This window comes from Pristis pectinata, chromosome 11 (genome assembly GCF_009764475.1).
Source record: "Pristis pectinata isolate sPriPec2 chromosome 11, sPriPec2.1.pri, whole genome shotgun sequence".
NCBI classification, from domain to species: domain Eukaryota; kingdom Metazoa; phylum Chordata; class Chondrichthyes; order Rhinopristiformes; family Pristidae; genus Pristis; species Pristis pectinata.
Genome location: NC_067415.1, coordinates 1,943,014 through 1,966,399, shown reverse-complemented (window position 1 = coordinate 1,966,399; position 23,386 = coordinate 1,943,014). Strand labels below are relative to the sequence as shown.

At 44.1% G+C, this 23,386-nt stretch overlaps 1 protein-coding gene across 1 annotated transcript in view; it reads left to right on the top strand.

Moving 5' to 3' along the window:
• The window catches only part of LOC127576112 (X-ray radiation resistance-associated protein 1-like), a 31,933-nt gene that overhangs the window by 6,145 nt on the left and 2,402 nt on the right, over positions 1-23,386 (top strand). The window contains exons 2-9 of the mRNA XM_052026498.1: positions 5,071-5,166; positions 5,926-6,101; positions 8,275-8,346; positions 9,459-9,531; positions 9,794-9,891; positions 10,474-10,619; positions 16,237-16,341; positions 23,010-23,227. Coding sequence (XP_051882458.1) covers positions 5,073-5,166; positions 5,926-6,101; positions 8,275-8,346; positions 9,459-9,531; positions 9,794-9,891; positions 10,474-10,619; positions 16,237-16,341; positions 23,010-23,227 — 982 coding nt within the window. The 5' untranslated portion in view covers positions 5,071-5,072. The remainder of the gene's footprint in view (positions 1-5,070; positions 5,167-5,925; positions 6,102-8,274; positions 8,347-9,458; positions 9,532-9,793; positions 9,892-10,473; positions 10,620-16,236; positions 16,342-23,009; positions 23,228-23,386) is intronic.

Here is a 23,386-nt window from a genome sequence, read left to right as displayed (position 1 = left end):
TCCAGGAAAAGGGAGGGACAAGAATAAATGGCAAGAGGAAATGTGGGTGAATGTAGATAGAGGATGTTCTCTGTTTATTCAAATGTTTTTATTTATATTGTGAGCAGCAAGGTAGGATAGTGGTTAGCGTAATGCTATTATAGCGCCAGCGACCTGGGTTCAATTCCCGCCGCTGTCTATAAGGATTTTGTTCGTTCTCCCTGTGTCTGCACGGGTTTCCTTTGGGTGCTCCGGTTTCTTCCCACATTCTAAAGACGTACAGGTTAGGAGCTGTGGGCATGCTATGTTGGTGCAGGAAGCGTGGCGACACTTGCGGGCTGCCCCCAGCACATTCTTAGCAACGCAAAAAGACGTATTTCACTGTGTGTTTCAATGTACATGTGACTAATAAATAAATATCTTAAGCTTTATGGTATAATGGATAGAGGGAGCCTATTTCCTTTAGGAGAGAGAACAAAACTTGGAGGCAAAAAAATGAGTAATTTTTAGGACTGGAGGGACATGGAGGAATGTTTTTTCCATCCAAAGTCTAGTGGGAGTCTGGAACCTTCTGTCTGTAAAGGTGGTGGAGGCAGAAACTGTCCCCACATTTACAAAGTACCTGTATGAACAGTTAGGTTTATTGTAATCCATGGCTGCAGATGAATGCTGCAGAATTATATTGATCTAAACAGCTCTTTGGTATAGATATAATGTGCCAAAGGACCTCTTTCTGTGTTATAAATTTATATGACCCTGTTTTTCCATGAGTATCACAACTACATGATGCTCGATGTACAACAATGCAAAAATTATTGTTCTGAATGACAATACTTGGATTTTTTTTCAATTACCTGGTTGCAGGTTTAGCAATTCTGATTCGTGGAACCAAATTTAATTGAATGAAGTCACAACAGTAGACTGCAGGTTTTCATAGTAATGTTGGATTCGACTGTTTTAAGTAGTTTTTTTCTAACATACATAGTGTTTAATACACCTCAAGTGGCTGCACAAGGAATGGCCGCTTCCTAGCTTATTGGTTCGTCCACCAGGTGAATGTGTGTTTTCTCATTGGTTGGTTTTGCCACAGGTATCTAATAGGTTTCCTGATTGGACTATTGGTAACCAAGGAGTACCTCTCATCTCGGGTATAAAAGGTGTCATTTTTTTTGTCAATCTCTCTCTTGCTCTCTTCCCCGTCCACCACCACCTTCCCCCCTCCCCCCCCACCCCCCGGCCCTTGCTTGTCTTTAGTTCTTTTTGTCTCGGCTCATCTCCGAGTAGTAAAGCTAGTGCCATGTGCTCTGTGATTATTTCTTTGTTTTAAACTTTCCCAATAAAACTTTGTGAAGCACCAAGTTGTTTTCAACTCATTCTTGGACTCCTGAAAGAACCTGCGGATTTGAAAATAACCGGATCCGACAGTAATAAATTGCAGAGATTATAGAAGGTAGGAAGTATTCTATGAATGCTTCAATAGCTGATCATATATCCATTCCCCATGCATACAATGAATAAAAGTTGTATGGATTGTTATTATGAAGACAAACGCGAAAGCCACTTAGCATGGGGAAAGATGCCACAATGGCCTTATGTTGAGCAACTGTTTGATTCCATTCAGAAACAAAATGATCTTGTTTTTGATGAAAAGGGAGGAGGCTACCCAGGCTGACTACCTGCTTTTCCTCCGATAAATACTCACTACCTTGTAGAGAAGTACGTAAATTGTTTCGCCCAATCCAGCAACTGTGTCCAGTACCGTTTGAATCAAATCCTTCTTCCTGTAGACTGGGTTCTGTTTTTCAGATCTCCTGCAGTGATACTGGGTGCCCAAGTGCTTTGTGATATCTTTCTCCCCATGTCTGGCACAGCTCAGATAGACTTCGCACACCATGCAGTAAAAATTCTGGGTGCACTCTGGAACAGGTTGAATACATGGGTATTTGATGGCCCACTCATTCTTAAATTCATGGCAGATCCTTTTGTTGCCTTGATGCCGCATCTTCTCTTAACACTTCTCAGAGGAATGTAATGTGCAGTTGAGGAGGGGCAGGAGCCCAATTATTAGACATGTGGGAATCTCACTTGCCTTGCACATCCAGACTTTGTAAATCTTGAATTTTTAAAACTGCACTGATTGTAATATTGAAGCAAGAAAAAATCTCATAACGGTATCCTTACTAATCTGGTTAGATATCCCTCAGTAACACAGACATCACAATAACGTGCTGTGACAGAGCAAGTGTAAATCCTACCATATGGTAGTTACCTTTTTCATCAGGTTGATTTGCTTGACACTTTTGTCTCTTTTTCAAACAAAATATTGTTTTCTTTCTTTTCCTGCACAGCTAGGATAGCTTTGCTTTGAATGTACCACCACTATGAGTGTCTACCATTTTAGGATCAGCCATGAACTAAAAGAATAGTAGAGCAGGCTGCATGGTTGACTGCAGCTTCTTGTTGCTATGTTCCTACATAAAACAAGTAAGGATTTTTCCATCAGGATTACCTGTTTTGCACGCACAGGACTGGTGCTCTTTCTCAAAATATTGAGCGGAAGTCTTTAATATCAACTCTCCACTTATTTATGTATCATGTTCTTGTGGGTGAGGGGCTCTGGTATTAGAAATGTCCACCCTAAGTGTAGGCTTTTGGTTAAGTTAGGGCAAAGAATGTCCTTACTTATGATTTCTCAATGTGAGGGTCATCATTTTGATACTCTATAATGAAACAGATGCCTACAATTTTCAGATAGTGTCATAGAGATGATTCAGTTGTATGAAGTAAGCAGATTTCAGACATGTATTACCTATTTTCCTCTTTTTTTAATCTCCTCTCTTTCTCAGAAGTTCTCATGAAGCTTTGTGCCAATTCTTTTAATTCTCTCTTTTGGTTGCTTACCATTCCGTTGCCAGCACCAAGGAGCAGACCAGCACACATTTCCCCTATATGAGGTGTTTGGATGAAGAAAATTTAAGCCAGTCAGGTTGTGGGACCACCTGCTGGTAGATGTGTATCTGCACTGTTAGTTGGACGTGAGCATATTTCACTTTAGTAGACAACTTATTTCTTCTGGAGACAAAAACAACAAAGGATCACAAACTCAAAACATTGTCTGTTTCTCTTTCCACAGATGCTACCTAACCTGATGAGTTTTTCCAGCGTTTTCTGTTTTTTGTTTCAGTTTTCCAGCGTCTACATTTTTCCTTATTTTTATTTCTTCTGGAATCTTCTTATTCCTGAGGGAAGCTGGAACATGGGATATGATGGTATAAATATATGTGAATACCTCACTTTCTTCAAAGAATCCTATTATGAACTCTTATGCTCAACTCATAGCTTTCTGATTCATACAAGAGTGACCATGGCTTAAGACACAGCCCTCTTAACAAACTATGCCATACAAAAATGCTCTGTTAATTTACCTCATTGATAGGGTATTCAAAACTGGCCTCAGCATCCCTGTCCAGGTTTGTAATTCGCACCAATATTTAGCTACCCTATTCTCCCTACAAATGCAAAATTTGGTTTGAAAGCAAAACTTGAATAGTCAGGTTTGTACACTGACAGTAGCTACTTACAAATGAGGACTGCCTTTATCCTTGCATCTTGTACGCCATCATGGAAGGGGAGAAAATTAGGAATTCAGCAGATACCAGAACCAGTCAGTTGTGGTTCTGTGTGACATAATCTCAACTCTTCAGTCAGAAGGTTGTGAGTTTGCACCATTACAGAGTCCTGAGTACATAAATCTATGCTGTGGATCCAGTGCAGTGCTGAGAGAATGCTACTCTGTTAGGTAAGATGTAAAGCAAAGTCCTAACTGTTCTCTTCGGTAGATGTAACTTGCATCTTGGGTAGATCAATTTGCACGATACTATTTTGAAGAATTTTCCGGGTGTTCAGGGCATTGAGTATAAGAGTTGGGACGTTATGTTGCAGTTGTACAAGATGTTGGTGAGGCCGCAGCTGGAGTATTGCATACGGTTTTTATTACCCTGTTATGGGAAAGATGTCATTAAGTTGGAAAGGGTGAAAAGAAGATTTACGAGAACGTTGCCAGGACTCAAGGGCCTGAGTCTTAGAGAGAAGTTGGGCAGGCTAGGACTTTATTCCTTCATGTAAAGGAGACTGAAGGGTGATGTTATAGAGGTGTATAAAATCATGAGGGGCATAGATAGGGTGAATGCACACAGTTTTTCCCAGGGAAAGGGAACCAAAAACTAGAGGGCAGAGGTTTAAGGTGAGAGGGGAAAGACTTAAAAGGGACCTGAGAGGCAACTTCTTCACACAGAGGGTGATGTGTATATGGAATGAGATGCCAGAGAAAGTAGTTGAGGCAGGTACAATAAGGACATTTAAAAGACATTTGGATAGGAAAGGTTTGGAGGGATATGGGCCAAACGCCAGCAAGTGTGACTAGCTTAGGTGCACACCTTGGTTGGCGTGTTGGGCCGAAGGGCCTGTTTCCGTGCTGTGTTACTCTGTGACTCCTGGGTTAATATTTATCCCTCCTCCAGCACAATTACAAATTACCAGTCTTTATCATACAACACAGAACAGTACAGCACAGGAACAGGCCCTTCGGCCCACAAAGTCTGTGCCAAACATGATGCTGAATTAAACAAAATCTCTTCTGCCTGCACATGATCCATTTCCCTCCATTTCCTGCACATTCACATGTCTATATAACAGCCTTTTAAACAGCACTATCATTATCAGCTTCCAGGTTGCTTTTTATGGGAAAATTTTTTTAAAATGCAGATGCTGGAAATATGGAATAAAAATAGAAAATGCTGGAAAACTCAGCATGTCAGGCAGCGAATGTGGAAAGAAAAACAGTTCTGATGAAGGGTCCTAGTTTCTCTAGCCATAGAGCCTGCCTGACCTCCTGAGTATTTTTGGCATTTTCTGTTTTTATTGCTTTTTGTGGGAGCTTGCTGTGTGCAAGTTGGTGCTGTGTTTCCTAATATCCCTACAGTGACTACACATCTAAAGTACTTCATTGGCTGTACAGTGCTGAGGGACATCCTAAAGGGGATGTATAAGAGGCTGTAGAAATGCAAATCCTTTATTCCCTTTGTTTTTCAGCAATGACTTTCAAGGGCCAGTACAAACTTGATGATGGCACCAACGTTGTAATGGACTGCTTTCCAGTCAGAAAGATCTTCAAGGGAGGATACCAAAGTAAGCACTTCCTTTTTATAATTTCCATCCAAGGCCACTGTGACTTTAACAAAGGTCTCTTGAGTTTTCCATTCCCCGATTCCAATCCTGCCCCTCCACCACACATGCTCCTCCAAATGTGTGATTTACACCTGCAGCGTTGTGATTAATCACCTTGGGTGCACTATTTCGATTCACATACTGGAATATGAATTGATGAAACCTTCCTATGGCCTCTACCTGAGCTGTATACAGCCTAAGGATTCAGGAGCGGAACACTCCTAATGCAAGTATATTCTTCCTTGGGTAAAGAGAGCAAAACTGTACACAGCACTTCAGGTGTGGTGTCATGAAAGCCCTCGTGTAATTGCAGCCAGACTTTCTTGCTCTGTACTGCAACCCCCCCCCTTTGCAATAAAGGCTAATGTACCATTTGCCTGATGAACTGGTTGCTATTCCTGCATGTTAACTTCCTGTCATTCATGTCAAGGATACCCAAAGTCCTCTGAATGTCTCCTTTTTTAAAAAAATCTATTTTTTCAATTTTCCCAACAAAGTGGAAGATATCACACCGCAGCCACCGTATCTCCACACAGCAGCCAGGGTATATTTATTCAGTCATTAAACTCAAGACCCAAGCTAATACAGTAAGTACAGGGTAGTACAGTGCAAATTATGTGGATAAACTGAATCCTAGCTATTTACAGCAGTGTCAGGATTTCCTGACCAGCTCCACTTAGTTAGTGCAGCCTTTAATTTTTGTGTGTGCTTTGTCAACAGGTGCAGGACATTGGGTGGAGGCTCAGAAAAGTCCCAAGCAGAAGGACTTCCAGGCTGTCCTTGGCCCAAAGCCGCCGACCCAGCGGGTGTTTGCTGCACCTAGCCCGACATCCAAACCTCATGTTGCCCAGATTCCTAAGTCTGCCAAGGAGAAAGTACTGGATGGAAATTACTTGGTGAGTATTAATAAGCTGTGTAGCTCCTCTAGAAATGGTTGGGCAAATTCCTGCAGGTTTCACTGAATGACCGCCTTGTTCCTGTTTATCCGATCCTCATAGTCCAGCCTTTGGTGACCCAAAACGTACAACCTCACACCACACTGCCTTCCCACTACCAAGTGGAACAGGCAGTTTCCTTATCTGATTGATTATCTGGCACAGAACATAGAACAGCAGAGCACAGGAACAGGGCCTTCAGCCCATGATGCCTGCATCAAACACAATGCCAAATTCAATAGCACATTGGTGATGGGTAGATGGAAAGGGGAGGGGGGAAGAGGCATGGTGATAGGGGCCAGGTAGATCGGGAGGGGAGAAAAGAGGAATGCGGGCTGAGGGAGCAATTACCAGAAGTTGGAGAATTCAATGTTCATACTGCCAGGTTGTAGACTGCCCAGGAAGAATATGAGGTGCTGTTCCTCTGGTTTGCACTTAGCCTCAACTTGGCAGTAGAGGAGGACAGACATGTTGGTGTGGAAATGGGAGGGAGAATTAAAATCACTGGCAACTGGGCGATCCGGACGGCCATGGTGGATGGAGCAAAGGTGGTCGCCCAGTTTGCTTCTGGTCTCACTGACGTAGAGGAGACCACGACAGGAGTAACGAATATGTTCATTACCCACACTCTCCTCCCACCAGTTCCCCACCCCCACTACTCTCCTCTGCCCTCCCCACCTCCCTCCCTTTATTCAATGCCCCACCTTCCTCTCCTAGTAGATTACATTATCTTCAGCCCTTTGTCACTTCCACCTATCTCCTCCCAGCTTCTGGCGCCATTCCCACACTCCCCTCCCCCATCTGCCTACCAACCTTCCCCTCCGTCCCTCACCTGGATCCATCTATCACCTGCCAGCTCTTGCTCTACCCCTTCCCTCTAACTCTTTATACTGGCTATCTCCCCTCTATCTTTCAGCCCAGATGAAGGGTCTTGATCTGAAACGTCAACTGTCCATTTTCCTCCACAGATGCTGCCTCATCCACTGAGTTCCTCCAGCGTTTTGTGTGTTGCTCCACGTTGGCTCTATATCCTTTCTTCTTTTGTTCCTGTTCTAGTCTTATAGGAGGAGAGATCTAAACTACTTTCCTTAGCTCTTTTGGTTGTTCGTTGCAGGGTGAGATCTGTTTTTATTATCTCTCTGATGTTATCTCTCCATCTGTTGCATGGTACTTTCACTTGATGTATAAAAACTATGCTTTCTCATGTTTATTCATTTGAATCATTAATAAATATAGTAAAGGTATGAAGGCCCCGTACAGATCTTAGTGAGATAATACTAGCTAATCCTGGGGTATACACCATTTATTTCTATTTTCTATCTTCCTCCTCCTAAGTAATTTGCTAACCTCAGGCAGTACAGAGGGGCTGCCAGGGTGGGAGAGAATTAAGGGTTTTAACTCCACTAGATGTGGAGGTTAAGGGCACCTTGAGCAGTTAGACAGTCATAGGAGGACAAAGATAAGTAAACTGGAAGAATTTTTCAGTACAAAGGTGAGTGTGAAACAATTTTCCAATACTCACTACTTCTGCTTTCCGTTGAAGACTGAGGCAAATCTACAATTTGTATTTTTAAACTGAAGATCATTGGATGCCTCCTGTATTTCCTTCCGGCACGCTAGCATAGCGGTTAGCGTAACGCTATTACAGCGCCAGCGACCTGGGTTCAATTCCGGCCGCTGTCTGTAAGGAGTTTGTACGTTCTCCCTGTGTCTGCATGGGTTTCGTCCAGGTTCTTCTCACATTCCAAAGATGCACGGGTTAGGAAGTTGTGGACATGCTATGTTGGCGCCAGAAGAGTGGTGACACTTGCAGGCTGCCCCAGCACATTCTTAGCAACGCAAAAGATGTATTTCACTGTGTGTTTCGATGTACATGTGACTAATAAATAAATATCTAAAAAATATCCCAAGAGAGAAAGGATCATTGCCGATTCAACAGCGTGTCAACCATTCACTCCTTGCCAGTTTACAACTTCAGGTGATGGGATATGTGCATGTGCCATTGGGAACCTGCATAGAAAATATCCAAACGAGCCAAATTGGATTTTTATTACTCAGCAATGCCACATTCCTGGCTGTGCATTATCCTAGGACAGAGTCTATTCCCTGACAACTTCTTTGTTGTTCTTCACAGATGCTCCTGCACTGCGTGGATAATCAGTCGGACCTTTGTGTTGCAAATATTAGTGATCAGGACCTCAATGCCGTATGTATGACAAAATTCTCAATAGTGTACTTGGATTTTAGGGATCCAATGATAGAATGATACAGCATACATGAAGGCCATTCAGCCTATTGTGCCTGTACTATTGTTAGACCTCTCCAATTAATCACCTACATTTTCCCCATAACTCTAAATGTTTTCCCTTCAAGTAATTGTACAATTCCATCTTGAAATGTATTATTGCATCTGCTCCTACCACCCATTCAAGGGGTGCATTTCAGATCACAAGAACTTGCTGTGTTAAAGCTATATTTCCCACATTTCCTCATGTTCCTTTGCTGGTCCTCTCGGTTTGTGTCCTTACAACCGCAGACACTGGAGTCTCCTTGTATCACACCACATGTCTGGCCATATTATCATGGTCAGGATGGCTGTTGGATGGAGTTTTTTGCTGACTGCATCGCCTTTTTCCCTCGGGCTTTCAGTTTGTTTTCCTGCTCCTAATTTGTTGTCCTTAACTCTTGCACTGTGAAGTCCTCGGCTTTTGCAAGTTTCTGACGGGTCCAAGACTTGTAAGATCCCACAGAAAGAAAGTAACTTGCATTTTTTATATATTGTCCTTTATGACATCAGAATGACCCAATGAACTACCTTGTTGAAACGTAATAATAGTTGCAAGAAAACAGGTGGCTAATTTATGCGCAAGCTCCCAAACAGTAAAATGAAAGTAACAAATAAATGCTGGCTATCTTTCCCGTGTCCCTTCTCAAAACAGTACCATGGAATCTTTTATGCTGATCTAAGAGAGCAGATGGAGGGGCCTCTTTTTAATATCTCATCCAAAAGATGACACATCTGACTCTGCAGCATTTCTTCAGTACTCTTCAATCCCCTGCTTACTTACACTGTCGTCAGCATGTAGAACATTGGCCTTTTATACTTATAGTCTGGACCATTAACAACTTCGGACAGAACCAGATCATATTTGCAGGAAAGAAATTTGCAAATAACATGGTGTACAATTGACATCTCTCATAAATTAGAATACATCTGATTTAAGACATAATAAATTTTAAACTACAATAAACTTAAAAAAAAAGTTTTAAAACTAGCTTTCTATAGGGGTTTCTTTTTCTCCACTTTGTGTCCTTCAGGTTAATGAAGAAGATTTTCACTTGTTTGATAGTGTGGCTTTTATAAATGCAGCAGTGAACCATTTACCTTTTGGTAAGACTCAATTAATTATTAAAGAATCTTCTCAGCACCATGGATAAGGGGCAGGAAGCCCATGTGTAATGTATCCATACAGCTTTATCCTTCTCCATGTATTTGCATTGCGATCCTTTGTGTTGGACAGCAAAGCCATGTGGTCTATCTGCTTCTCAGTAATGTAACAATTTCACAGACATTCATTCTGTGTGTGTGTGTGTGTGTGTGTGTGTGTGTTTCTGAGACAATATATAATCATTTGCTTTTGTCTTGCTGTCAGAGCCGTTTCGTTTGTTTCCAGCTCTCAGGGATTTGGACCTTAGCGCGAATGGTCTGCAGAATCTGTTGGTGATATCTCAAGATTTCCCCCATTTGGAGGTAAATCATTCCATTTAGATTGATCCCCGGTGTCAGAAAAAACAGCTGTACGATACAACTCTGGGGCCAAGGACCAGTGAGAAATTTTACTGGCTTTTGCCTTGTCAGTCTCTCTGTAGAGGCCAGAAACGTAACGTCCTTATTCTTTGTATCAATAGCTATTATCTGTTGCTCTCTGTATCACTCTTCAGGCTGCCTGTTGTTTTCAGTATCACTCTTCTGATCATTTTCACTGGATCATCTAATGCTTCCCTTACTCTCAGTTTCACAGATGTTCCTCTTTCCTTGTGTCATCTGATGATAATCTAATCCTCAATATTTTGGTGTTGACTGTTAATCTCTGTGTACTTCTGCCCATTAACTGTTTCTGGCCATTTTATGTTATTCTCAATTTTCTTCCCCATTATTTCATTATTCCCAAAAATATTCCCATTATTTGTTTCATCAGCACCATTCTGCCTGTTGTCTGTCATCCTTGGTATCAGTAATAGTCTGTCATTTCCCATGCCTTGCTGTTTGTTGTTCTCTGTGTATTATTCACTGGGCTATCCACATCTTTACATCGGTGCTCATGTGTTGCAGGTACTAAATCTGTCCTACAACAATGTGTCTAAAGAAGATATTCTGGCACTGGGCATCCTCCCTCAACTCAAAGTCCTCCACCTGACAGGCAACGATCTGGACTCACTTCCCCCAGACCTGACGGCACCCTATGATCCTGTGGATAGGTATGATTCCAACAGAGACTACAAGCAGAGATGGAATAAAAGGTTCAAAACTGAGGGCATTTAAAGCAGAACATGACAAATAGAGTTATGATTGAGTTTGTTCCGCCATTGGCTCAGGTCATGGCTAACCTGATCTTGCCCTGGCTCTACTTTCCTCCTCTTCCTTGTAACCTTGACTTCCCTGTTGAACAAAAGTCTATCTATTTCGGTCCTGAATACATTCAGTGACTCAGCCTCAGCAGTACTCTGGCACAGAGAATTCCAAAGGGCATTTGGGGAAAGGAAATTCCTCAGCTCTATTTATAAATTTCTCCACAAGGGGAAACATTCTCTCAGCATTTACGCTGTTAAATCCCCTCAGAATCTATAACATTCATCCTAAGCTCCAGTGATATAGACCCAATCTCTTCAACCTTTCCTCAGTGAACCTTTACTGAACAGCCTTCCATGTAAGCGCATCTTTTAAACATGGAAACCAAAACTATAAGTGGTATTCACTAAAGTGGCCTTGCCAAAATGCTGTACAGTTGTAGCAAGACTTCCCTCCTTTAATACTCTCCTTAGCAATAAAAGGCAATATTCCACTTTGGATGTAAAACAAGTTTTTCATTGTACCTCAGTACAAGTGACAATAATAAACCAATACCAATACCAACCTTTAATGTTTCATGTATAACAACACCCAGATCTCTCTCTGCAGCAGTATTCTTTATTGCTTCTCCATGAAACAACATCTTACTTTCCTGTTCTTGATGCCAAAGTGTATAACATAGAACATAGAAAACCTACAGCACAATTCAGGCCCTTTGGCCCACAAAGCTGGGCCGAACATGTCCCTACCTTAGAAATTACTAGGCTTACCCATAGCCCTCTATTTTTCTAAGCTCCATGTACCTATCCAAAAGTCTCTTAAAAGACCCTATCATATTCGCCTCCACCACTGTTGCCGGCAGCCCATTCCACGCACTCACCACTCTCTGAGTAAAAAAACTTACCCCTGACACCTCCTCTATATCTATTCCCCAGCACCTTAAACCTGTGTCCTCTTGTGGCCACCATTTCAGCCCTGGGAAAAAGCCTCTGACTATCCACACGATCAATGCCTCTCATCATCTTATACACCTCTATCAGGCCACCCCTCATCCTCCATCGCTCCAAGGAGAAAAGGCCGAGTTCACTCAACCTGTTTTCATAAGGCATGCTCCCCAATCCAGGCAACATCCTTGTAAATCTCCTCTGCACCCTCTCTATGGCTTCCACATCCTTCCTGTAGTGAGGCAACCAGAACTGAGCACATTACTCCAAGTGGGGTCTGACCAGGGTCCTATACAGCTGCAACCTCACACTGTCCCACATTATTGCCCTCCTGCCAAATTTTTACCCTTGTTTAATCTATATTTAACCCCTCCAGATAACCTCTGTATCTAAGTCATTAATAAATATTGTGAATAGTTAAATTACTAATTCTTAAAGGACCCCAGTACCTACAGCTTGCCACTCTGAAAATGATCAATTTGTCCTGACTCTCGACTTTGTGGATTACCCAGCCCTCTATCCAAATTAACCTAATGCTGCCTTGTAAGTAACACACACAAAGTGCTGGAGGAACTCATCAGGTCAGGCAGCATCTACGGAGGGAAATGTACAGTCAACATCTCGGGTCGAGACCTTTCATCAGGACTGGAAAGGGCAGAAGACAGAATAAAAAGGTGGGGGGAGGGGGAGGACCACAAGCTGTCAGGTGATAGGTGAGTCCAGGTGAGAGGGGGAAGGTAGTTGGGTGGAGGAGATGGAATAAAAAGGGATGTGAGAAGCTGGGAGGTGATAGTGGAAGAGTCAAAAAGAGCTAGAGAAGAGGTAATCTGATAGGAGAGGGCAGTGGACTATGAAATAAAGGAAAGGAGGGGAACCAGAGGGAGGTGATGGGCAGGTCGTGAGGGCGAGGGAGGGGAAAGAGAAAGGGTTGGGGAGGCCACAGTAATGTGGGGAAACAAAGGGGAGGAGTTACTGGAAGTTGGAGCAATCGATGTTGATGCCGTCGGGTTAGAGACTACCAAGAAGAAATATGAGGTGTTGTTCCTCTGACCTGCATCTGGCCTCAATGTGGCAGTAGAGGAGGCTGTGGATAGACATGTCAGTATGGGAATAAGATGTGGAATTGAAGTGGCTGTCCACCGGGAGATCCTGGCTGTTGCAGCAGACGGAGTGAAGGTGCTCAACGAAGTGATCACCCAATCTTCGTCGGGTCTCAGGATGTAGAGGAGGCCGCACTGGATGCATCTTCGGATGTAGAGGAGGCCGCACTGGATGCATCTTCGGATGTAGAGGAGGCCGCACTGGATGCAATAAATGACATGGTAAGATTTACAGGTGAAGTGCTGGGAGGCTGGTCCAGAAGGTTAAGTTGCTCGGCATTCAGGATGAAGTAGTCAATTGGATTCAACATTGGCTTAGCGGGAGAAACCAGAGAGTGGTAGTAGATGGTTGTGTCTCTGATTGGAGGCCTGTGACTAGTGGTGTACTGCAGGGATCAGTGCTGGGCCCGTTGTTGTTTTCATCAATGTTAATGATTTAGGTGATAATGTGGTAAACTGGATCAGCAAATTTGCAGATGACACCAAGATTGGGGGCACAGTGGACAGCGAGGAAGGCTATCAAAGCTTGCAAAGTGACCTGGACCAGCTGGGAAAATGGGCTGAAAAATGGCAGATGGAATTTAATGCAGACAAGTGTGAGGTGTTGCACTTTGGGAGGACAAACCAGGGTAAGACTTACACAGTGAATGGTAGGGCTCTGAGGTGTGTGGTAGAACAAAGGGACCTGGGAATACAGATCTATAATTCCTTGAAAGTGACATCACAGGTAGATAGGGTTGTAAAGAGAGCTTTTGGCACTTTGGCCTTCATCAATCAGGGCACTGAGTACAGGAGTTGGGATGTTATGTTTGAGTTGTATAAGACATTGGTGAGGTTGACTTTCGATTATTGTGTGCAGTTCTGGTCACCTACCTACAGGAAAAATATCAATAAGCTTGAAAGGGTGCAGAGAAAATTTACATGGATATTGCCAGGACTTAAGGACCTGAGTTACAGGGATAGGTTAGGACTTTACTTCCTGGAGCGCAGAAAAATGAGGGATCTTGTAGTGGTATACAAAATTATGAGGGGTATAGTTAGGGTGAATGCATGCAGGCTCTTTCCCCTTGGGTGAAAGGTGAAATATTTAAGGGGAATCTGAGGGGGAACTACTTCACTCGGGGTGGTGTGAGTGTGGAACGAGCTGCCAGTGGAAGTGGTAGGTGCGGGTTCAACTGAAACATTTAGGAGAAGTTTGGATAGGTACATGGATGGGAGGGGTTTGGAGGGATCTGGTCCGGGTGCAGGTAGAAGGGACTAGACAGAAAACCAGGCCAGCATGGACTAGTTGGGCTGAAGGGCCTATTCTGTGCTGTAGTGCTCTATGAGTCTATGACCTGGAAGGACTGTCTAGGGTCCTGAATGGTGGTGAGGGAGGAGGTCTAGGGGCAGGTGTAACACTATCCACGGCCTCCTCTACTGCCACTGATGCCAGAAGCAGGTTGGAAGAGCAATGCCTCCTATTCCGTCTTGGTAGTCTCCAACCTGACACCATCAACATTGATTTCTCTAATTTCCAGTAACCACCCCCCTCCCCCCCCCCGCTTACCCCCCCCCTTTGCTTTCCCCCATTTCTGTAGCTCCCCTCACCCCTTCTCTTTCCCCTCTCATGACCTGCCCGTCACCTCCCTCAGGTTCCCCACCTCCTTCCCTTTATTCTGTGGTCCACTGTCCTCTCCTGTCAGATTCCCCCTTCTTCAGCCCTTTGCATCTTCCACCTTTCACCTAATAGCTTCTCACATCATTCCCTTTCATCTCCCCTCCCCCACCCACCTACCTCCCCCTCTCACCTGGACTCACCTGTCACCTGCCAGCTTGTGCTTCTCCCCCTCCCCCACCTTCTTATTCCGGCTTCTGCCCTCTTCCTTTCCAGTCCTGATGAAGGGTCTCGGCCCAAAACGTCGACTATGTATTTCCCTCCATAGATGCTGCCTGACCTGCTGAGTTCCTCCAGCATTTTGTGTGTTGCTCCAGATTCCAGCATCTGCAGAATCTCTTGCAACTGCCTTGTAAGTAACATTTTATACAGCACCTATCGAATGTTTGTTTGAAATCCAGATGCACTATATTAGCTGGGTTCCCTTTATCTACAGTCTCAAACAACTCCAATTAATATATAAAATATTATTTACCTTTCATAAAATCATGTTGACTTTACTTAGTTGCATTATGAATTTCTAAATGTCTTGCTACTGCTTCCTTAATAATGGGTTCCAACATTTTCCCAATGATATATAACAGATTGGCTTACTATAGTTTCCCGCATTGTCTCTTCCTCTTTTCTTGAATAGTGGCAATGCATTTATGATTTTCCAATTTACTGGACCTATTCATGATCTTGGGAATTTTGTAAGATGCGTCCATTATCTCTGCAACTATATCTCTTAAAACCCTAGGATGCAGACCATTACGTCCTGGGGACTCGTCAGCCTTCAGTGCATTTGTTTGCTTAATATCTTTTCTGTTGTGATAGTGATTATTTTAATTTGTTCTCTTTTGCCCTGGATTTTCTAATCTTAATGGGATGCTTTCTGTGTTTTCCACCATGAAGATGTACACAGAATATTTGTTCAGGGTCTCTGCCATATCATTATTATATGTAATTAATTCCCCAGTCTGATCCTTAAAGTATCAGCTTTCTTTTTATATACTGCTGCCACTGCTCAGCTCCAGGGACCCAGGTTCAATCCTGGCCTCCGACACAGCCCGTGAGCTGCATGGTAGTGTAGCAGTTAGTGTAACGCTATTACAGCGCCAGCGACCCGGGTTCAATTCTGTCCGCTGTCTGTAAGGAGTTTGTATGTTCTCCCCGTGTCTGCGTGGGTTTCCTCTGGGTGCTCTGGTTTCCTCCCACATTCCAAAGACGTACGGGTTAGGAGCTGTGGGCATGCTATGTTGGTGCCGGAAGAGTGGTGACACTTGTGGGCTGCCCCCAGCACATTCTCAGTAACGCAAAAAGAAATCATTTCACTGTGTGTTTTGATGTACATGTGACTAATAAGTAATTATCTTATTTTACATGGAGAGGCTCTTGCTTTCTCTTTTTATATCTCTTAGTAAAATATTCTCACAATCTATATTTTTCTGTCTTTTTTTAGTCATCCTTTACTGGTTTCTAACATTTTCTCAATCTTCTAGCCTACTTCTAATCTTCACAACTGATCATTGACAGAGCAAATAATGATAAATAGTGAAGAATGAATATATTAGAAACCTGAGGGATAAGTTTTTCACACAGAGGGTGGTGAACATCAGGAACGAGCTGCCAGAGGAGGTGGTGGAGGCAGACACAGTTACAATGTTTAAAAGGCATTTGGACAGGTACTGGGATAGAAAAGGTGTGGAGGAATATGGGCCTAATGAGGGCAAATGGGATTAGTATAGGTGGGCATCAAGGTCAGCATGGAGGGCCTGTCCTGTATGTTTCTATGATGTACACACCTCACTAAGGTCTTCTTATTACCATGTGTGTGTAAACACAGGCTGGAAGAACCCTTTCTGAGATTTCCAGTCCTTGAGGTTCTGATGCTGGATGAGAACAGACTCTCTGACCCCTGTGTGTTTTCAAGCCTGGCCAGTCTTCACAGGTAAGAAATATTGTTGGACCAACTCTCCCTTTTCTGGTTCACAGTGACCTGCTCCAGACAGGCAAAACCCACTCAGTAGTAACGTATATGAAGGAGATTTCGTTCATTTACCCCACAGTTTATTTTATAGACTGGGTTTTCAGTTTCTCTGTCTTCCAAGCTTTTGTCCAGTTGGGTGGGACTGTCCTCTCCTAGTTCCGTTCTTCAGGGTTTCAGATTTGTGGATCACTGGGATTTCTTCTGGGGAAGGTATGATCTATACAAAAGGGATGGGTTACACCTGAACTCAAGAGGGACCAATGTCCTTGCGGGCAAGTTTGCCAGAGCTTTTGGGGAAGGTTTAAACTAGGTTGGCAGGGGGTGGGAACCAGAGTGTTAGGTCAGATGATGGAGCAGTTGGTGTAAAGGTAGATGCATTATGCGGAGAGACTGTGAGGAAGGATAGACTGTGGACAGGACGTAAACACAGTCAGTTGGATGGGTGGAAATGTCTTTAATGCAAGAAGTATTAAGAATAAGGGTGATGAACTCGGAGCATGGATCAGTACATGGAATTATGATATTGTGGCCATTACAGAGCCTTGGCTGTCGCAAGGGCAAGATTGACTGCTTGATATTCTGTGGTTTAGATGTTTCAAAAGGGATAGAGAAGGAGGTAAAAGGGGGGGGGGAGTGGCATTGCTAATCAGGGATAATATCACAGCAGCAGAAAGGGAGAATGTCGTGGAGGGATCATCTACTGAGTCGATGTGGGTGGAAGTCAGAAACAGGAAGGGAGCAATCACTCTAGTGGGAGTATTCTATAGACCCCCATAGCCACCAGGACACTGAGGAGCAGATAAGTAGGTAGATTTTGGAAAGGTGCAAAAATAACAGGGTTGTTGTCATGGGAGACTTCAACTTCCCTAATATTGATTGGCACCTCCTTAGTGCAAAAAGTTCAGATGGAGCAGAATTTATTAGGAGTGCCCAGGAAGGATTCCTGACACAGTATGTGGACAGGCCGACTGGAAGAGAGGCTATACTGGATCTAGTACTAGGCAATAAACCTGGTCAGGTGACAGACCTCTCGATGGGTGAGCCTTTCGGAGATAGTGACCACATCTCCCCGACCTTTGCAATAGCCGTGGACAGGGATAGGAGCAGACGATATGGGAAAGGTTTTAATCGGGGGAGGGCTAATTACGACAATATTAGGCAGGATCTTGGGAGCGTAAATTGGGAACAGATGTTCTCAGGGAAATGCACAGAAGAAAGGTAGAGGCTGTTTAGGGAACACTTGCATGGGGTTCTGGATAGGTTTGTCCCACTGGGACAGGGAAAGGATGGTAGGGTGAAGGAACCATGGTTTACGAGTGGTGAAATATTTAGTCAAGAGGAAGAAGGAAGCAGACTTAATCTTTAGGAAGCAAAAATCAGGTAGGGCTCTTGAGAATTATAAAGTAGCCAGGAAGGAGCTTAAGAAGGGACTTAGGAGAGCTAGAAGGGGACATGAGAAGGCCTTGGCAAGTAGAATTAAGGAAAACCCCAAGGTGTTCTACACATACATTCAGTGTTCACTAGGGACAGGGACTTTGACGAATGTGAGGTCAGCATAGAACAGGCTAATGTGCCGGAGCATGTTGAGGTTAAGAAAGAGATAGTGTTGGAGCTTCTGAAAAACATTAGGATAGATAAGTCCCCGGGACTGGACGGGATATACCCCAGGTTACTACAGGAGGTGAGGGAAGAGATTGCTGGGGTGTTGACGATAATATTTGCATCCTCCCTGGCCACAGGAGTGGTACCAGAGGATTGGACGATGGCTAATGTTGTTCCCTTGTTCAAGAAAGGTAATAGGGATAATCCTGGGAATTATAGGCCAGTGAGTCTTACGTCAGTGGTGGTCAGGCTATTGGAAAGAATTCTTAGGGACAGGATTTATGAACATTTGGAGAAGCATAGTCTTATTAGGGATAGTCAGCATGGCTTTGTGAGGGGCATGTTGTGCCTCACGAGCCTAATTGAGTTTTTCGAGGAGGTGACAAAACAAATCGATGAAGATAGAGCGGTGGATGTGGTGTATATGGACTTTAGTAAAGTGTTTGACAAGGTTCCCCATGGTAGGCTCATCCAGAAGGTCATGAGGCATGCGATCCATGGAGACTTGGCTGAGTGGATTCGGAATTGGCTTGCCCACAGAAGGCGGAGGGTGGTAGTAGATAGAGAGTATTCTGCCTGGAGGTCAGTGACTAGTGGTGTTCTGCAGGGATCTGTTCTGGGACTCTTGCACTTTGTGATTTTTAAAAAAATGACATGGATGAGGAAGTGGGTGGATGGGTTAGAAAGTTTGTGGATGACATGAAGGTCGGAGGGGTTGTAGAAAGTGTAGAAGGTTGTCATAGGTTACAACAGGATATAAAAATGTTGCAAAATTGAGCAGAGAAGTGGTAGATGGAGTTCCATCTGGAAAAGTGTAAAGTGATGCACTTTGGAAGAATGAACATGAAGGTGGAGTACAAGGTTAATGGCAGGATTCTGAGCTGAGATTCTGTGGAGGAACAGAGGGATCTTGCAGCACAAGTTGATAGGGTGGTTAAGAAGGTGAATAGTGTGCTGGCCTTCATTAGCTGGGGGATTGAGTTCAAGAACCGCGAGGTAATGTTGCAGCTTTGTAAAACCCTGGTTAGACCACACTTAAAGTATTGTGTTCAGTTCTGGTCACCTCATTATAGGAAGGATGTGGAAGCTTTAGAGAGGGTGCAGAGGAGATTTACCAGGATGCTACCTGGATTGGAGAGCATGTCTTATGAGAATAGGTTGAGCGAGCTAGGGCTTTTTTCTTTGGAGCAATGTAGGATGAGAGGCAACTTGATAGAGGTGTATAAGATTCTGAGAAGCATAGATAGAGTGGACAGTCAGCACCTTTTCCCCAGGGCAGTAATAGACAATACCAGAGGAATTCTGTTTAAGGTCAGAGGAGGAATGTTCAGGGGAGATGTCAGAGGTAGGCTCTTCACACAGAGAGTGGTGGGTGCCTGGAACGCACTGCCAGGGGTGGTGGTAGAGGCTGATACAACAAGGACATTTAAAAGGCTCTTACATAGGCGCATGGATGTAAGAAAAATAGAGGGTTATGGGCTGTGCAGGAGGGAAGGGTTAGATTGACCATGGAGGAGGTGTTTGTATAGTTCAGCACAACATTGTGGGCCGAAGGGCCTGTACTGTGCTGTACTGCTCTATGTTCTATGTTGTCTACTCGTTCTTTGGCAGAGAAGCTCTTCTTCTCTTCCTGTACCTATATCATTACTTTGGCTTTACTGCCAATGATCTATTTTGGCTCCCTTCTATTTTCCATTTACTGGATGCCCTCGTCTGAAACCACAGGACCAGATTTACGCTGACAACACCACTCTCCACCTCTCCACCAGTCCTCTGACCTTCCCGCAGATGCACTTAAAGGAAAGCTAGGTCAGCATGTAAGCGACTAAAGGTAGGCTTTTAGATGAAGCTCAAGTGGATCATAAGCACCAGGCCTTATGGACTGAAAGATTTGCTTCTGTGCTCTAGACTATGTGTAACTATTACCCAGGGCAGAAGCTGCAGAGCAGTACTGAGAGACTGTTCCTTGAATGTCCTGCCTTTCAGATGAGTCCCAACAGCCTATTCATGTGGATAGGTAAGATTTCTGGGGTTTTGAGGAACACAAGACAGCTTTCCCACTGTCCTAGCCAGTAGTTATCCCTAAAAAAACAGATTGCAGCTGTCCTTGGAAACTTGCTGTTCACAAATTTAGTACTTCCTTGTATAACAACAATGAAAGAAGGACTTGTATTTCCATGGAGTCTTTCTTCATCTCAAAATCTTTTACAGAAAATAAAGTCATTGTCGTATTGTAGGAAGTGTAGCATTCAATTTATGGACAGCAAACTCCCAAAGTCAACAACGTGATATTGCCAGGTAATGTTTTATTCTCTGATGTGTTCTGAAGAACATTTTCTAGAACAATGAAAGTAACACTTGCTTCTCTTCAAAATAGGACCGATGGGATAAGTACGAGAGGACATGGCTTTAGGGTGAAAGGGGAAAGGTTTAGGGGGAACATTAGAGGGAACTTCTTCACTCAAAGATTGGTGGGAGTGTGGAATGGGCTGCCATCTGATGTGGTAAATGTGGGCTCACTCTTAACTTTTAAGAGTAAATTGGATAGATACATAGACGAGAGAGGTCCGGAGGGGTATGGGCTGGGGGCAGGTAAATGGGACTAGCTGAATAATGTCTCGGCACAGACTAGAAGGGCCGAATGGCCTGTTTTTCTGTGCTGTAGTGTTCTATGGTTCTATGGGATCTTGTATGTCCACCCGAGACACCAGATTGGGCCTTAGTTTAGCATCTTAAACAAAGGACCTCTGATAGATCGGGACTCAGTTCCACACTTGAGTGTCAACCTGAATGGGACTGTGTCTTAGTATTGAGGGATTTGACTGGGACTGCCTTGGCGTTAAGGAATTAGATGGGGCAGAATGTGTTAAGTGTGTCCAGGAAGGTTTTCTCAAGCAGTATGTAGGAGGCCTTATTAGAGAAGGTGCTACACTCAACCTTCTCTTAGGAGATAAAGCTGGGCAAGTGGTTGATACGTTGGTGGGAGAGCACTTTGGAACAAGTGACCATAATTCTATTAGTTATAGCCATTGAGTTATGGAGCAATACAGCACAGATACAGGCCCTTCAGCCCAACCAGTCCGTGCCGACCACCGTGACCACCCAGCGAGTCCCAATTTCCTGCATTCAGCCCATGTCCCTCCAAGCCCCTCCATGTACCTATCCAAGTGCTTCTTAAATGATACTGTTGTACCTGTCTCAGCCACTTCCTCTGGCAGCTCGTTCCATATACTCACCACCCTCTGTGTGGAAATGTTGCCCCTCAGGTCACTTTTAAATCTTTCCCCTCTCACCCTAAACCTATGCCCCCTAGTTTTGGACTCCCCTACCCTGGGGAAAAAACTGTTACCATCCACCTTATCTGTGCCTCTCACAATTTTAAACACTATTATAAGGTTGCCCCTCATTCTCCTACGTTTCAAGGAATAAAGACCCAGCCTGGCCAACCTCTCCCTGTAACTCAGGCCCTCCAGTCCTGGCAACGTCCTCATAAATCTTTTCCGAACTCTTTCCAGTTTAACCACATCTTTCCTATAACAGGGTGACCAAAACTGTACACAGTACTCCAAGTGCGGCCTTACCAACAATTTGTACAAGTGCAGCATAATATCTGAACTCCTATACTCAGTGGCCTGACTGATGAAGGCCAGTGTGCTAAACACCTTTATCACCACCTTGTCTACCTGTGACATTACTTTCAATGAACTATGCACTTGTATTCCCTCTGTTCCATTATACTCCCTAGTGCCCTACCATTCATAGTATAAGTCCTATGCTGGTTTGACTTTCCAAACTAAAGTAAGATATCTTTATTAGTCACACATACATCGAAACACACTGAAATGCATCTTTTGCGTGGAGTGTTCTGGGGGCAGCCTGCAAGTGTTGCCACGCTTCCGGCGCCAACATAGCATGCCCACAACTTCCTAACCCATACACCTTTGGAACGTGGGAGGAAACAGAGGCACCCGGAGGAAACCCACACAGACATAGGGAGAACGTACAAACTCCTTACAGACAGTGGCCAGAATTGAACCTGGGTCGCTGGCGCTGTAACAGCGTTACGCTAACCACTACACTACCATGCCTGCCCTGCACTTATCCTGCAAAATGCACCACCTATTGAAATCCATTTGCCACTTCTCGGCCCACTTCCCAAACTGATCAAGATCCCCCTGTAATCTACGATAACCTTCTTCACTAGTAACAACACCTCCTGATTTCATGCCGTCTGCAAACTTGCTGATCAAGCCTTCTGTATTTGCATCCAAATCATTTATATAAATAACAAATAACAAGAGCCCCAACAATGACCCCTGCGGCACACCCCTAGTCACCAGCCTCCATTCCAAGAAACAGCTTTCAACCACCAAACCTCTGCTTCCTAGCTCCGAGCCAATTTTGAATCCACCTAACTAGCTCTCCCTGAATTCCATGGGACCTAACCTATGTTAGATTGGGAGATTAAGAGATGATCTTTAGAGTATGAGAGGTCCATTCAAGAGTCTGATAACAGCAGGCTGTCCTTGATCCTGGTGTACATGCTGTCAAGAGGGAACAGTGGAAATAACGACAGAGGCTGGGAGTTGATAGGTGGAGGCAACAAAGGGTTGCGGTCTTGATTGCCCTTCATTGAACCAGCATGGATTCATACCTTAACAATTCTATGATTCTGACAGACTTCAGAAATAATTAATTGACTTTGAAGTGGGTCGGAACATCAGACAATATATGGTCAAGATTTTTCCATCGAGGCCCCAGAGAATGAAAGATAGCTGACTTTCTGAAGCTTTGTAAAAGCGACACTAGGGTTATCTACTCCTCTGTCTTCCCTTCTTTCATTGTTCAAAGTTTTTGCACTACCTACCCATTCACTTAGCTTACCTTTGCTAGTTGGTACTACCCCATAATGTGGACCTCAACTTTTCTAATTGATTTTCAGTCAAATCCTACACACTTTGCCCATATATTCTCTCCAATCCAAAATATTGTACCTTACCACTACTTTCTTCCTCGTTGTTAAACAGGCTAAAGTACTTAAATCTCGACCAAAACAACTTCACTGGGGTCCCCTACCTGCAACAGATGGAGACCTCTGCACCCTTTGAGAAGACTGAAAGTGCTCAGCTCTGCCATTCAATCATCAGCCAAATCAAACAGCCCATCAAATGTCCATCAGCGCCGTCAGTGGAAATTTCTGTGTTTCAGTCTGATGTCGAAGCTCAGGGACAATTGAGAGAAAGGGGCGAGAGAGAGGGGGAGGGGGAAAGAGTGGGGGAGGGGGAGACGGTGGGGGAGAGAGTGGAGCAGGGGGAGAGAGTGGGGGAGGGGGAGAGTGTGGAACAGGGAGTGGGGGAGGGGGAGAGAGTGGGGGAGGGGGAGAGTGTGGAACAGGGAGTGGGGG